This window comes from Palaemon carinicauda, chromosome 13 (genome assembly GCF_036898095.1).
Source record: "Palaemon carinicauda isolate YSFRI2023 chromosome 13, ASM3689809v2, whole genome shotgun sequence".
Classification (NCBI taxonomy): Eukaryota; Metazoa; Arthropoda; class Malacostraca; order Decapoda; family Palaemonidae; genus Palaemon; species Palaemon carinicauda.
Genome location: NC_090737.1, coordinates 71,292,342 through 71,308,485, shown reverse-complemented (window position 1 = coordinate 71,308,485; position 16,144 = coordinate 71,292,342). Strand labels below are relative to the sequence as shown.

The window sequence follows — 16,144 nt, the reverse complement described above, 5'->3', positions numbered from 1 at the left end:
AAAACAGAGGCGAGGGACAGTGACATAGCACTAGCCGTTAGGACAATGTCATAGAGACTGACCATATAAGGTCAATGACCAAGCCTCCTCTCAATCACAGCTAGGGCTAAGGAAGGCCAGGCAGTGGCTGCTGAAGATTCAGCAGATAGATCTATAGGCTCCCACCAAAACCCCCCAACCTTAGCTTACAAGGATGGTAAGGTTGTATGAACTGATGGCACTAACGAGTCTGGGCGGGACTCAAACCCCAGACTGACAGTACATAGCCTGTTTAAGCCTGGAGAGTCAAAGGGTCGAGGAGACAAAAGTAAATCGCCGAGGCATGAGATATAACCCATAGTTCTTAGAGTCCTTAAGTAGGAGGATTCCAAGTCCCTCGACAGCAGCTCTCCCGAGTAATCCTCAGGCTGCGATAATTCCTTGCGTGTTATTACAGGAAAAAGTGGAGACGCGAGTAGCAGACAAACTTTACATCTTACCCTTCGTACTTTCTTATCGAAAGGGGAAGAATGGTAGAAGTCGGAGTGTCTGAAGGTAATTGCAAAGACCGTTGACGAGAGTTGGAAGGCTCTGTCATAGGAGTAAAACTCTTAATGACGATGATCGCGTGCATAGCGCTAATTGCGTGCATGCACGGACACACTGTGCTAATTGTTACGAGAACCCGACTACTCAGCATAACTGAAACCCGAATGTTCCAAGACGTGTGAACTCGAAAGTCCAACGCGACAGAGGCCCGAAGGACTCTTAAGGTCATGAGAGCCCGTAGGATAAACATGACGAAAGTTTAAAGGTTCCCGATCACGCCCGCCAAAAGGGTGATTGTCCCGAGACCCCGAGGGGCCAATGTGAGGGGAACCAGTAGGTTCAAAAAGACATCTCCTTACAGCACTAGGGGGAGAACGTCAGGGCTGAAAATAACTCCTCCGCAGGGTAGATCGTTCTCCCGAAGGAGCATGTCGCTTAATATCACAAATTTTAAGCAATTTGTATTTTGCCTAACAGTACTTACCTCGAACTACTTTCTTAGGAGTATCTGGGATCTCCTTCCCATCCGACCAGAATTTTGTGTAGTTTACCCAAAACCCATTTTCTATGAGGGGTAACCTCAGGCGCAGTGATACACGCCCTGAGGCTAACCCCAGGTCAGAGAGCATGCTTGCTCAGGTCTCGACTTCCAGTAAGTTCTTGGTAGCTAAGGTCTCTAAGAATACCAGGGGACACTCGGGGAAGGCAGGGTGGGCCATTACCCGAAAGTAGTTCGAGGTAAGTACTGTTAGGAAAAATATAAATTACTTTAAATTTGGGATTTGTTCCAACACGAAGTACTTACCTCGAACTACTTTCTTAGGAGACTTATACTTTAGGAGGTGGGCGTGGCCCTTAACAGTTCTTGAGACCGTGCTGAGGAATATCCAGAGACCTAGAAAGGAGGCTAGGTCGTGTTGACCCCATAGAAAATCGAGAGAGAGAAAACTACACAAAAACCCATCTTAGTGTCTAAGAAACTCACCTGTGCAAGAAATCCTAGGGGACATGTCTTCCCCCCGTTGAGGTACAGTACTTGTCTCCGGCTCAGGGCCCTCTCTGAGCCCACTTGAAGCGGAAAAAAGGGGAAGGAAGTACTGTACAAGGGGGTTTAAGGAACGAACCTGTGTCTCTTGTGCTTGTTACCCACAGTTAACACTGAGGCTATACCTTTAAACCGTTTGGAGCGCGGAAACGACGGTACCTATCGAGAACTCGTCCAGGGATTTTCTTGAATAGTCTTTCAAAATAGTGAGCAGTGAAGGTAGACTGGTTCGCCCAGGTGCCTGCCCTAGGATCTGGCCCACTGCCATATTCTTCTCGAAAGCCAATGTAGTACTAAGGCCCCTAATGTCATGGGGTCTGGGCTTTCCCGGCAGGGGATTCCTGCCTTACTGTAGGCTCTGATGATGACCTGCCGCAGCCAGAAGGAGATGGTGTTTTTCGAGACTGGCTTCTTCACGAGGCCTGTGGAAACAAAAAGGCTTTTGATCTCGGGCCAGAGTCTGGCTGTCCTCTCCAAGTATTTCCTCAACGCCCTGACGGGGCACAGGCGCAAATCCTTCGAGTCGTCCGACCGGGGGATTGCCGGAATTGAGAACCCTTCAAAACCTGGGGTCCCACACGGCAGGATTCTGGGTCTTCGCTACGAAGGAAGGGACGAACTTGAACGTGACTTCATGCCAACCTTTCGAGTGAGCCACTTCGTAGGACAGACCATGGATCTCGTCCACCTGTTCAGCCGAAGCTAACGCCAGCAAGAAAACGTCTTGAGAGTGAGATCCCTCTCCACGATGTCTTTCAGGGGCTCGAACGGGGGTTCGTATAACATTTTCAGGACCCTTGCCACATCCCATTGTGGCACCTTCACAGCTTGCGGGGGGCATGATTGCTCGAAACTTTTAATGAGCATTGAGATATGCCTGGAGTTACCCAGGTCTATGCCCTTCAGGAGAAAAACTTGGCCCAGAGCAGCATGGACTCCCTTGATGGCCGGGATGGACATGTTGACCACGTCCCTGAGGTAAACTAGGAAGTCCGCTATCTGCGGGATGGAGGCCCTCAGGGGCCTGATGTCTCTAGCGGTGCACCATTTGGTAAAAGCCTGGTAGACCGCTGCTGATGACCGTCTCAGGTAGCCTGACATCCTCGTTGCCGTACTCGACAAATAGCCCTCCCTCCTCAGGAGGCGCACGATAACCTCCTCGTGCGAAGGCGAAGGGACCGAGGATTCTCGTGGAATCTTTGGAAGTGTGGTTGCCGGAGAAGGTCTGGCCTCCGGAAGGGGCCAGGGAGGCTGTTGTGCTAGATCCCTTAGGTCCACGAACCATTCTCTCTCCGGCCACCAGGGCGCTACCAAAGTCATCCACAGGTTATCCGCCCTTCTTACTCTGTTGAGGACCTGCCTGAGCATCCCGAAGGGGGGAAAAGCATACACGTCGAGATTGTCCCAAGGATATTGGAAGGCATCCTCGAACGACGCTTTTGGGTCTGGCACAGGAGAACAGAACACGGGGAGCTGTGCATTCAACCTCGTTGCGAAGAGGTCCATCACCAGCGAACCCCATTTCTGAATGACAGTTCTGGCTACTTCCGGGTGCAGAGACCATTCGGACTCTACTACCTGCCCTATCCTGCTGAGGCTGTTGGCGAGGACGTTCCTTTTCCCCCGGAATGAACCTTGCCGAGATTCTGATCTGCTCCACTTCGGCCTACTCCAGAAGTTCTAACGTGAGGACGCACAGCTCCTTCGACCTTAGGCCTCCCCGTTTCTTTATGTAAGCCACCACTGTGGCGTTGTCGCACATCAGAGCCACGGTGTTCCCCCGGAGTAGGTGGATGAACTCCTGGCACGCCCTTCGTACTGCCCTCATCTCTAGCACGTTTATGTGCTGGGTCTTCTCTTGGGCCGTCCAGCTCCCCTCTTGCTGACTTCCCTGGGAGATGGGCACCCCACCCCTTCTTCGATGCATCCGTGAACAGGAGCATCTCCGGGGGGTCGGCTGCAAAGGGCATACCCTTGAGGGTGTTCGTCCTACAGCCCCACCATTCTAGGACCTGTTTCGTCTTCGGGAACACCGGGATCACCCTGCGGGGGGAGTCCCTCTGGTTCCAGCTCTCTTTCATGTTCCACTGGATCTCCCTGAGCTTCACCCTGCCCTGGGGGACCAGTTTTTCCAACGAAACAAGGTGGCCTACCAGTCTCTACCAGTCCTTTGCCCTCCTGGGCTGGCCCGTCAGGAAGGGGCGGAGGACCTGATCTAAGTTGTCCAGCCTTTCCGAGGAGGTGAAGGCTCTCACCAACTGGGAATCCAGGACTGTTCCGAGGTAGGTCATCTTGGTGGAGGGTATCAGTTGGGACTTCTTTAGGTTGATGGTGATCCCCAGAACGTTGCAGAACCGCAGCAGCTTCACGCCTTGGTCCTTCAGTACTTCCTCTGAGGCTGAAAGTAACAACCAGTCGTCTAGGTACCGAATCAGGCGAATGCCCTGTTCGTGTGCCCAGACTGAAACTCGTGAAGACCCTCGTAAAGACCTGGGGGGCTGTGGACAGCCCGAAGCAGAGGGTCTTGAATTGCAACGTTTGGGTACCCCATTTTACCCGTAGGTACTTCCTGCTGGAGGGATGAACCGGGATTTGGAAGTAGGCATCCTTGAGATCTACTGACATCATGAAGTCCCCTTCTCTCAAAGCCCCAAGACCGACTTCGGAGTGTTCATTTTGAAGTCGGTCTTGCAAACGAACTTGTTGAGGGCTGTGAGGTCTATGACCGGTCTCCACCCTCCTGTCGCTTTCTCCACCAGGAACAGCCTGCTGTAGAACCCCGGACCTGGGTCCAGGACAGGTTCCATTGCCCCTTTTGCCATCATTGCTGAGACCTCTCCCTGCCGAGCTGTCTTTTTCAAGGGGTCCTTGGGGGCTAGTCACTCTGACTGCTGGTCTGGCATCAGAGGTGGGGGGTCCGCTAGGCAGGGCAACCTGTACCCTTCCTTCAGTACTGTCACGGTCCACGGGTCCGCCCCGTGGTCTTCCCATGCTTGCCAAGAATGTTTGAGGCATCCCTCCACCTGAGGCTTCGGCAGGAATAGGGGGCCTCTCTGCCTATCTTCTCCTTGAGGTGCGGCCTGAACGTCCCCTTCTGGACGCTGAGAACGATGGTCTATAGGCGGTTTGGGCCGAGGCTGCTCCCCTACGGGAGGGCTGAGACGACTGGGACCAGGCCGTAGAAGAGTTGTCTCTACTGGGCTGGCTAGGAGAGGCCCGAGGAGGGAGAGGCATGTCGGCGGTGGACCTTCTGTACGCCGGCCTTCTGACCAAGTGGGGCCTGGGCTCGTTCGGGTCATTCATCTTCCTAACCTTCTCAATTGACTCCTCCGCTGCCTTCAGGGGAAAAATAGCGTCGTCCCAGAGGGTCAGGCTTCTCAGAGACCTGGCCTCTCTGTCCGGAAGCCGCCTAGTGATTTTACTCAGGACCGTGTCCCTCCTCCGCAAAACCCAGTTGGCGGCCATAGCTAGCGACTGGTAAGAAAGGAACTTCAGGGCCTTACCTCCCAAACTGATAAGTTCCTTGAGTAAGGCCTGAGTTTCTGATACCGTGAGGTCGTATGAGGACTGGATGCCCACCAGGGTGGAGGCCCACCAGTCCAGCCACGAGGAGACGTTGACCAAGTCCTTCGAAATCTCCTCCATCATGATCGCCTCCGAAGGAGAGAAGCAGATCGGAGCTGTCGATGCCCTCTCTTCCGAGGCTCCCTGCCCCAACATGGCGAGTGCCGGCTCCAGTGCACAGGTGCCTGCTCGCTGTCCCTCCGGGAGGTAAAACTTACTCTGGGACTTCAGGCCCTGGAGTAGTTTGGAGGCACTCCGATTCTTGGGAGCCTCGGCGTGGTTGGCCACGATCTTGTCCACATGGACTCTACCCAACTTCACGTCCCTCGCTAAAGGAAGAGCCAAGGAGGGCCGCTGCTGGACCGGGGCGTCCACCAGTCTATTGAGACTGGAACGCTATGTTTCTTCGGAGGAGGGCTCCGGTTCGTCCAGCCTGTGGTGGCTCCTGATGAGGCCTATTACCCTCTGATAGGCCGATACCTCCGTTGCCGAACCCTCTCCGTGGTCGTCGAGTTCTTCCGACGGACGCACTGACGCATGCGACGAGGGTACTCCGGCGGAGGCCCTCGCACGTGGGGGAGTCCTGGACTGACCCTTCTTGTTGAAGGATGGACATTGCCGTCGGGACGAAGGCCTCAGTCCTTGCTCTATCACCCCTTCCGGAGGTCCGCGTATCTGCGGGCCTGCCCGCTGAGGGGAGCCGTAGGTCACGCTCGTGACGAGCTAGGTGAGCTTTTGAGGTCAGGACTCGGCTGCCAGACCGAAGGGGCGACTCTCTCCGCTGGGAGGATGGAGCCGGAACCTTCGCAGACTTACGCCTGGCGACTGGAACCTGCAAGGATGAATCCCTCCGTCAGTTGCCACTGCTGCCGGATGAGTACCTTTCTGGGGAGCGCGCCCTCGGGCGCCAACTTGAAGGGCCCGGCGCCGCAGCTAACTCCAGTAGCCTGTCGCGGTAAATCATCACCCCCTCACCGTCCGGGGAGACCCTTTTTCCTCCACTTCCTCCTGGGGGATCCTGGGCGCCGACTCTCGTGGCACGATCTAGAGTGAGAGCGCGAAAGCTTTCTGCGGGACTTTTCCCGCCGTCCCCCGAGATTCCTCAGCGCCTCATCCTCCGAGGAGCAGGAAAGCGCCTCCACTGAGGAGACCGAAGACTTGTAGGCCCTCTTTGATGATTTTGCCTCTCGCGCTGGTGTAAGAGGGTTCCTTCAACGCTCCATGGATGGCGACGCCTGTAGAAACACCTCCGGGAACGTGGCTGACGGCGCTGGCGGGGAGCGTGGAGGCTCTTCCGTGGGGGACCAGGTCCCGAAGCCTTCCTCCATCATCAGCGGTGACCTGAATGGCGTCTTGGGGGAACCCACGCGATGGGGTCCAACGCCGGGGAAAGCTCCTTCTCGGCGTCGCCCTCGGCTGCAGAAGTGCCTGAAAAACAAGCCCAAGAGGCTGGAGAAGAATTAGGGACATTTTTCCCCCCCATGGGGTCATCAGAGGAGACGTGACCTGCTTGTACCGTCTCCCGTACACACTCCTGCCCCTCCCTCGCCTGGAACGATGCCACAACCCCACTATCCTGAAGCTCAGACTCTTGGGGAAGGGCCGCGGGCCTCTTCCCCGCAACGGACTTACCTCGTCCCCTACTCTGGGTAGGGGAGGGTGGGAGGGTAGCTCGGTCCAACGAGACGCCCGGCGAAGCAAGGGAGGAAGGAAGGCTCGGCTTCTTAGGCGACTTCTTCGCCGCCTTCTTCTTCTTGGTGCTATACCGCACCCACTGCACCTCATTCCAGGACTCGCACTCCGGACACGTGGCGGAAGGGGAACAAACACTGCCCCTGCACAAGGAACACAAGGAGTGCGGGTCTACTTCGGGTTTCGAGAGGAACGCTCCACACGATTTTCCGGCCATAAGCCCAGGACAACGGCGGGGATGCTCCATGAGGCAGGAGAAAGCACCACGAGACACAAGAACGCACAGGGAGAGCACAAAGGGACCACGTGGGTACCGCATGAGACACAAAGGGGTTGGGGACACACAAAGACACACTGGGATTAGGAGAGCGGCGAGATGATATCGCGACGTGACCAGAGAACTTACTGGAGGTCGAGACCTAAGCAAGCATGCTCTCTGACCCGGGGTTAGCCTCAGGGCGCGTATCACTCCGCCTGAGGTTACCCCTCATAGAAAATGGATTTAGGGTAAACTACACAAAACTCTGGTCGGATGGAAAGGAGATCCCAGATACTGTACTCCTAAGAAAGTAGTTTGAGGTAAGTACTTCGTGTTGGAACAAACAAGGCTCTCGTTCCGCCCCTGGAGGAGGACCAAAAGCGTAATAGGGAGGAGCGTGGATCAACAAACTCCTATAAGTTTCCTTCTCATGAGTGGTAGGAACGCTTTCCGAAGGAGATCGCCTAAAACCAGCTGCCTTCCTGCTCTATGGGGAGTGATGCCCGCAGAGAGGAAGGAACACAAAGTACCTCTTTTCTTTATAACCCCTGCAGTAAACAAAGCAGCCAGCTCATTAGAACCATCCCTGACTGCCCTGTCCACACAAGACATAAGTTGGATAAGACTACTTGTGTCCGTGTCCTTCATCTCGGTTACTCTTCTGCTTAAGGCTCCCAGTGACCTGTCAAGTAAATTAAATACCTCAAACGCTCTGAAAAATCCTTTCAAGAGATGGTCAAACTCCGACATTGACCACCACACTCTAGTCTTTCTCATGGCCAGGAGACGGGAAGAGTCCACCAGGTTTGAGAAGTCTCCCTGCGCAGACGCCGGAACTCCCAAACCCAAGACCTCCCCTGTCTCATACCAAACGTTCGACTTAGAAGCTAACTTGGCTGGTGGAAAAGCGAAGCATGTCTTGCCCAGAGCTTTTCTTGAATCCATCCATGCTCCCATTAATTTCAATGCTCTCTTAGAAGAGCGGGAAAGCACCATTTTTGTATAAAAGGAAGTCTTCGCTGCCTTGCCTAAGGTAAACTTAGAAGGGGGAGATCGCGGAGCAACTGGTGTAAAATAGTCTGGAAATAATTCCGAGAAGACTAGCATTAGCTTTTTGAAGTCCACCAAATGTTGAGGTGGTTTCTCCTCCTCTCCCTCTGAGATATCCTCCAATTGTTCCTCGTGAGAGAGAACCTCATCCGGATCTTCTAATAAATCAGAGATTGGAGCTGTGCATGCGCATCAGTGGCGACGTGGGCGCGCTTGCGTTGTTCCATATCCACATCCAATTGACAGCCACTCGCCTTGCGTTTGCTGTCACGATTGATTTTATAATATGATGAATCTAGCTGGCGCTGGCGCTCCGCAGCGTCCTGGCGTGTCGCGCTCACACGATGCTCCCGCTACCGCTCCGCGGCATCCTGGCGCGTCGCGCTCATGCGCTGGTGCTCTGCCCATTCATGACTCGACTGGCGTGGGTTGTCACGCTGGCGCTTGGCGCCTGCCTGATGCTGCCGCCGACGCTCAGCGCCTTCATCAATTAACTTCTGAGCCTCGTCACGCTTCCGCTCAGGCTCCGCTTGCACCTCGCGCCTGCTCCCATCCTGCCGCTTCGCGGCTCGCTCTGCCATTTGGCGAACGTTATCACGCTTAGACTGATGATCGGCTGTATGCTCTGCCGAGACAAATCTACCTCGACCTGCCACTGAACAGTGAAACTGGGAGACCGCCTGTGCGATATCACGTTAGTCTCAGAGACAACAGGCCGCCTGTGCGACAACGGGTCTACCACTTGACTGGCGCCCAGCCTCACTGCCAACAGCCGGTCGATAATACTGCCTCATCGACGAGAGCTGTTGTTTGAAACGTAAATACTCAGAACGAATCTAATTTTGTTTTCAGCTTAGCGCCTGAAAAGCGCATATAATATTTGACAACACTAATACCTCGCTTTATCTATGACGAGGGTGAGCATTCTGGGGAATGACAGAAAAAACTCAAGAGGACTTCTGTTCGGGTCTTAAAAGACTGTAGTGCCTGGCTACCCTCTCGATTCCTTTTGTCGTTCGACTTAACTTCTCCCCTTCCGGGAGCTTGACAGAGTTCTAAGACTAGGATAAGGACAGGTCCGAACAGAAGCACTCTCCACTGTATAAAATTCACTGCGTAATTTAACACTAAAAATTTGCATTCTATTCTTGTTAAAAAGAAAGTTTCACAATCATTTGAAAACCAAAGTATACGTTCTCTCAAACAAAAATGAACTCTTAAAGAAAGACTTACAATTCTCTCAATCGTTCGAATGGGAATGAAAAATCACTGAATCCCCTACAAATGCAACGAAAAATTAAATATCAAATATTACCTTAATAGATATAATATTTATAAAATAAAATAAACCCTTATATTAAGGAATTCCAATAAGAGATGAATCATCACTCGTATTCATTGGAACATTTACAGTTAATATACGAACAATCTCAGTATTCCACTAAGGAAACGACGATATATAGAATCGTGCGCTACATCGATTCATATAAACATTAAGTGAAATTTAACTTCCTTTAAGCTCTGACTAAAGAAAAATACTGACAGGACCAATTAATTTCTAAATAAAATGTGCCTTTTATATAGTACAACTAAAAAACTTGAGAAGAAAGAAGAATGTACTATTCATAAAAATCTCTACACCAAATATTGTAATATTGTAACAATACTGACAACTGCGTAACAACTGAACGCTAGTTAATCTTTGCAAACAAATCGAAGATTACCTCAAGAAAAACTATTAAAAGGATAAAATTTTCTTAGATTAATAATTTTTTAATTAAATTTATAACTTAATATTTCAAAAGAAAGTATCCACTTATAATTCTTTGTAAAAGGCAAGTCGGACTTATAGCCTATGACATAAGGCTGTGACGTCATCAATGGACGAGATGTTTACCTCTCGCCCTAAGCTTTCATGAGGTTTAAAATAGGTCGAAAAACCTTTAAATCTTACCTTTTAAGCTATAAATACGTGATCACAGTTCAAATAAAACATAAAAGTGAAAGCCCAAACTCAATAGAACAGCCCGCCATGGCGGCAGGGAAAAATCTGAAGTAGTTGGGTATAGTTCTACCTGTAGTACCGCGAGGGCGCTAGTGTACACCTGCCATATCTGCGATAGCCGCGCGAGATTTTGAATTTCCTGCCGAGCGTCAGGGACGTTAGCCATTCTTATATAACCAGCGGGTAAGTTTTATATTTAAAAATAAGATTTGAAAATACAGAAGACTCCTGTCAAGGGAAAGGCTGTCCTATTCTACCTGCCTCATGACTTGCCCCAGGGTTAATTTTCACCACTTTCCCAGTCTTGCCTCCTGAAGAAACCTAAGGGGATGGGTCAGAGGGCAGAGTGCTGCTGTATTGAGACCACTCCCTACACTCCTTTCAGAAGGAATGCAGGTGAAAAACGTGCCCCCTGCAATGAGGGAACAGGATATTATGATTTACCTATTGGCCACATCTTTCCGATACTCCCAGGCAGGTCTGTATGTACAAACATATACACACACACTCTAAAAAGAGAAAGAAAGGATATTAGTAAAGCCAAGATCTAAGAGAAGCTGATAGCATGTCAGTGTTAGTCTATGGCAGGAATCAGAGTTCGGTTACTACCGGGTACTGCCAACATTTCATTATGACAAATTCGTAGGTAATTTGTATTTTTCCTAACTATACAAACCTTAGCTATCTAATATGGGTAATTACTTTTGGCGTAGCTGAAATAACGAGCCATTAGAATTTTAACGAGGTTTTACTACCCCACCGCTAGTTAGCGGGAGGTAGGGAGGGTAGCTTGCTACCCCCCCCCCCCACCTCCCCACATACACACCTGTGCTGAGCTCACTTTGCTTAGAGGTAGGACTTCCCGGGGATAGGGCTGGTGGCCAAGTTTGATTAAATAGCTAAGGTTTGTATAGTTAGGAAAAATACAAATTACCTACGAATTTGTCATTTGTTCCGTAACTGAAATACAAACCACGCTATTTAATATGGGTGACTTAACCCTTAGGAAGGGTGGCAAGTCCCTGCCAGTACTGGCTTTTGGCTTTGCCCGGGGACTCAGTATCTGAGTGTGTCAGCACTCAACAATAAGGAGTCCCTGCACCTCTTTAGCACCTTGCTGTGCAAGGGCTGCAGCCTACGTAAGCTGTGTGTGAAGGTTTGAAGAGTGACTCGTCCTAGATGGAAACTTTAGGCTAGGACTCTCCCAATACCACCTCGTCAGGGTATGGGGACATGACAGTACAGTATTAGCTTAATACTAGGAACACAAGGAGATATGGTTTACCTGCAGTGGTTCGAGGTCAGCTGTGCAGAGAACCCAGGATGCTGCTTTCCCCAAGAGAGGGGAGGATGAAGAAAAAAATAAGGACCAGAGAAACCTTTTCATTCATGCAGACTAAAACCGGGTAACAATGCCCTCAACCTTCTGCTACTCGTCCATTAAGGAGCCTCCTGTGGGTCACGTCTGGCAGGTAGTGGGCTGTGAAGGTCGTCTGACGCTTCCACACCCATGCTTGTAGTACCTGCGTCGTCACAAAGAAGTTCTTTTTGAAGGCCAGGGACGTAGCTACGCCCCTGACATCATGTGCTCTAGGGCGACGTGACGGAAGAGGGTCAGGATTCAGAGACAGATGGATTACCCTACGAATCCATGCTGAGATAGTATTCTTGGTAACCCTCCTCTTTGTCCTCCCAGTGCTCACAAACAATGCCTGCACTTGGGGACGAACTGCAGCCGTTCTTTTGAGATATAGCCTCAGACTCCTTACTGGGCACAGTAAGAGATGGTCTGGGTCATCTGTTACAGAACGAAGACTCGAAATCTGGAAAGAGTCGAACCGAGGGTCCGGCACTCCCGGATTCTGAGTCTTAGCAACAAACTCAGGGACGAATCTGAACGTTACCTCCCCCCATCCCCTTGAATGGGCGATGTCATACGAGAGACCATGAAGTTCACTGACTCGCTTGGCCGAGGCCAAAGCTAGTAGGAACACCGTCTTCCAAATCAGGTGGCGATCTGAAGCCTGGCGTAATGGTTCGTAGGGAGGTCTCTTAAGAGACCTGAGAACTCGAACCACTTTCCATGGAGGAGGTCTCACTTCCGACTGAGGGCAGGTAAGTTCACAACTTCGTATGAGTAGGGAAAGTTCCAGCGAAGAAGAAATGTCCACTCCTTTGAGCCTGAAGGCAAATACACGAAGAACTCCGCTATTGCTGGAATAGTGGCATCGAGGGGAGAGACACCCCTTCCACGACACCAACCACAGAAAACTCTCCACTTTGCCTGGTAGACCCGTGCGGATGACCTTCGCAGGTGTCCAGACAACCTATTCGCAACCTGTTGCAAAAATCCTCTCTCTGCGAGGAGATGCTGGATAGTCTCCAGGCGTGAAGTCAAAGCGAAGCTACGGCTTTGTGAAAGATGTTGGCGTATGGTTGTTTGAGTAGCTCGTGTCGTGGAGGGAGTTCTCTCGGAAGTTCCGTTAGGAGTTGCAGAAGGTCTGGAAACCATTCCGCGTGATGCCATAGCGGAGCTATAAGGGTCATCGAGAGATTGACCTATATTCTGGTCTTGTTGAGTACCCTCCTCATCAGACAGAACGGGGGAAAGGCGTATACGTCGATGTTGTCCCAGCGTTGTTGGAAGGCATCTTGCCAGAGTGCCTTGGGATCTGGGACTGGGGAGCAGTACAGCAGGAGCTTGAAGTTCAGAGCTGTAGCGAACAGATCCACAGTCGGGGAACCCCACAAAGTCAGGACTTTGTTGGCTACTAGATGATCCAAAAACCACTCGGTACTCACTATCTCAGACGCTCTGTTCAGACTGTCGGCGAGCACATTCCTCTTGCCTGGAATGAAGCGAGCCAATCGTGGAATCGAGTGGACTTCGGTACATCTCAGTATCTCTACTGGGAGATGGGATAGCTGCTCTGAAAAGGTACCTCCCTGCTTGTTGATGTAAGCCACTACTGTGGTGTTGTCGCTCATCACCACCACAGAGTGACCCGCCAGGTATTGTTGGAACTGTTGAAGGGCCAGGAATACGGCCTTCATTTCTAGCATATTTATATGGAGGCACTTTTCTGATTCTGACCACAGGCTTGAGGTCCTGTGGTGCAGAACGTGGGCCCCCCACCCTTTCTTTGAGGCGTCCAAAAACAGCATCAAATCCCGGGGGGAGGACGAGAAGATCCACTCCTCTTCGTAGGTTCTCGTCTGTCACCCACCAATGAAGATCCGTCCGTTCCGCAGGACCCATAGGGATCATGACGTCCGGGGAATCGTGTCCTTGATTCCACCGGGACTTGAGTCGCCATTGCAGAGATCTCATTTTGAGGCGACCGTTGGGAAGTAGACGGGCCGAGGATGAGAGGTGACCGAGGAGACGTAACCACGATTGGGCTGGGAGTTCTTCTCGTCTGAGGAAAGGACTCGTAACCCTCCTCAGCCTTGCTATCCTGTCGTCTGATGGGAAGGCTTTGTGGAGATTGGTGTCTATAATCCCCAGATCTTAGCAAAGTCCCAGAAGTTTCTCTCGGTGTCGAAGAAGGGCTGACTCCGAGTCTGCTAGGATCAGCCAGTCATCCAGATAACGGAGGAGACGGATGCCGATCCTGTGTGCCCACAACGATATTAGGGTGAACACTGGTGAAAACCTGAGGTGCTGTGGAGAGACCGAAACACAGCACCTTAAACTGGTAGATCTTGTTGTCTAGGCTGAATCTTAAGTACTTCCTTGAAGACGGATGGACTGGGATCTGGAAGTACGCATCCTTCAGATCCAGTGTACACATGAAGTCTTTCGGTCTCACTGCAAGTCTGACCGTGTCTGCCGTGTCCATGCTGAACGGGGTCTGCTTGACAAACCTGTTGAGAGCTGAGAGGTCGATGACTGGTCTCCAGCCTCCAGACGCCTTCTTTACAAGAAAGAGTCGACTGAAGAAGCCTGGGGACCCGTCGACGACCTCTTGGAGAGCGCCTTTCTTCAACATAGACTCGACTTCTGCCCGAAGGGCTTGCCTCCTTGCCGATCCCATAGCAAGGGAGCTCAACGACTCTGGATTCGCTGTGAGGGGAGGTAGATATGTTATGAACGGGACGCGATATCCTTGACTGATTACGGAAATCATCCAGGAATCGGCCCCGAGTTGCTGCCACCTGCTTGCGCAACTTTGTAGGCATACCCCCACTGGTGGACATGCAGAGGGACTGCCAATCCTAGCGTTTGCGACCTCGGCTGCTCCCTCTAGGATTTTTCCCTCCCCTAGAAGACTTTTTGCCTTTCTTGTCCTTGACAGGAAAGGGCTTTGACACCGTTGTCTTCGCTGCCGCTGCCGGTTTCGTGGTCTTGGTAGGGCGTGGTTGTTGGGTTGCTGGAGGTTTATAGGGCTTTGATGTTAAAGCTCTATGTAGAAGACTTACGCATCGCAGAGGCCAACTTCACAAACACTCTGTCAAAGAAAAAGCAAACAAAAGATTAGTAATGGCTGTCAGAGAAGGCGAGGGTGACAGCGGACACGTCCGTCTAGCACCCAAGCCGAGAGCAAAGTGAGCTCAGCACAGGTGTGTGTGATGGGGGGGGGGGGTAGCAAGCTACCCTCCCTACCCCCCACTAACTAGCGGTGGGGTAGTAAACCCTCGTTGAAATTCTAATGGCTAGTCATTTCAGCTACGCCGAAAGTAATTACCCATATTAAATAGCGTGGTTACGCCGAAAGTAATTACCCATATTAAATAGCGTGGTTTGTATTTCAGTTACGGAACAAATAAGTTTCAACTGCCAAGTTCCAGCGGTGCTTAAATTATTTTTCTTTTAAAGGACGAAGGTTTGTATTTGTGTAGGAACAAATTTTAACAATAAAAGAACTTACTTACCTTGGATAGATAGTAGTGAGCACATAATGGAGCAATCACCAATATCAACAGTATGGCTGGTACTATTTTTGAGGGTTTCAAAAGCCATCCTCTCAGCTGGCTAACCTGCCCTCCTCCTCCTCCTCCTCCAGATAACCGACCATATGAATTACTCCTCATTTTGTGCTTTTTACTGATTACACATCCATTCTGGTTTCCTTGAAGCTCCCATCAGGAGTCTTAAAATCTTTCTTGTGGTCAGCGAGGCAACATCTTTGCAAGGATTTCTTCACATTTGTGATGTTTTTACACCACTTAATATCTTTAAAAAATTACTTGTAAATAGATAAAGCATAAAACATGAGTTCTAAAATTAAGATTATTGTTTTTGAAAAAGTAAAATCACATCCTATCAAACTGGCCACTGGCAGTATTATTTAAATAACGTCTATGCTCGACATCTGAAGCTCTGTATATCGACTCCTTGAATACCAATGCGTGTATCAGATAGAGCAAATTTCACTGTACCCTTATGGAACACTGGGGATGGATTTTCTTTTTACACACATCTGAAAAGAAAAGGTTTACAATTTAGTCATAAAGAGTAAGATACTTTTTGGGTTTAATTAGTCTAAAAGAACAAGATGAAAACACTGGAATAAAAACCAAATCACAAATACTTTGTATTTTTCTTAACTACACAAACGTTAGTTGCTTGTTAATGTACGTTACAACAGCTGTGTGGTCATTCATCAACACTAATAAGTGCCCTATCAAGCTATGAATGATGCTTGCCTTTCCAAACAGGGTGATATGTCGGAGGTTTTACTCTGTGGACCATAACCCTGAAGCAACTGTATTCGTATGGTATACGCCCAACTTCTCCTTGGATGTGACAAAGAACAGAAGCATCTCTGGAGGTGGGGAATTGAGTGGTATCCCCAGGGGAGTTTTCATTGTTCAGAAGCCAGGGAGGATGGTTCCGTACGTCTTGCTCCACTGGAACAAGGTGTAACAGGAGATCATTGCCTGCTGATTAATGATGATTCAAACACTACTGAAGTGATCGCTAGTGGAGTTGCCCATGTGAAACGAGTTACATCAGTGAGGAAAGACATCCCAGATGACATTGCCATAGCTGAATTTG

The 16,144-nt window shown here is 50.5% G+C and overlaps 1 protein-coding gene across 4 annotated transcripts in view; it reads right to left on the bottom strand.

Annotated features, from left to right (window-relative positions):
- The window catches only part of botv (exostosin like glycosyltransferase 3), a 449,715-nt gene that overhangs the window by 396,962 nt on the left and 36,609 nt on the right, over positions 1-16,144 (bottom strand). For all 4 annotated transcript variants that reach the window (XM_068385646.1, XM_068385643.1, XM_068385647.1 and 1 more), the window contains exon 2: positions 15,019-15,566. In XM_068385646.1, the coding sequence (XP_068241747.1) occupies positions 15,019-15,177 (159 nt within the window). In that variant the 5' untranslated portion in view covers positions 15,178-15,566. The remainder of the gene's footprint in view (positions 1-15,018; positions 15,567-16,144) is intronic.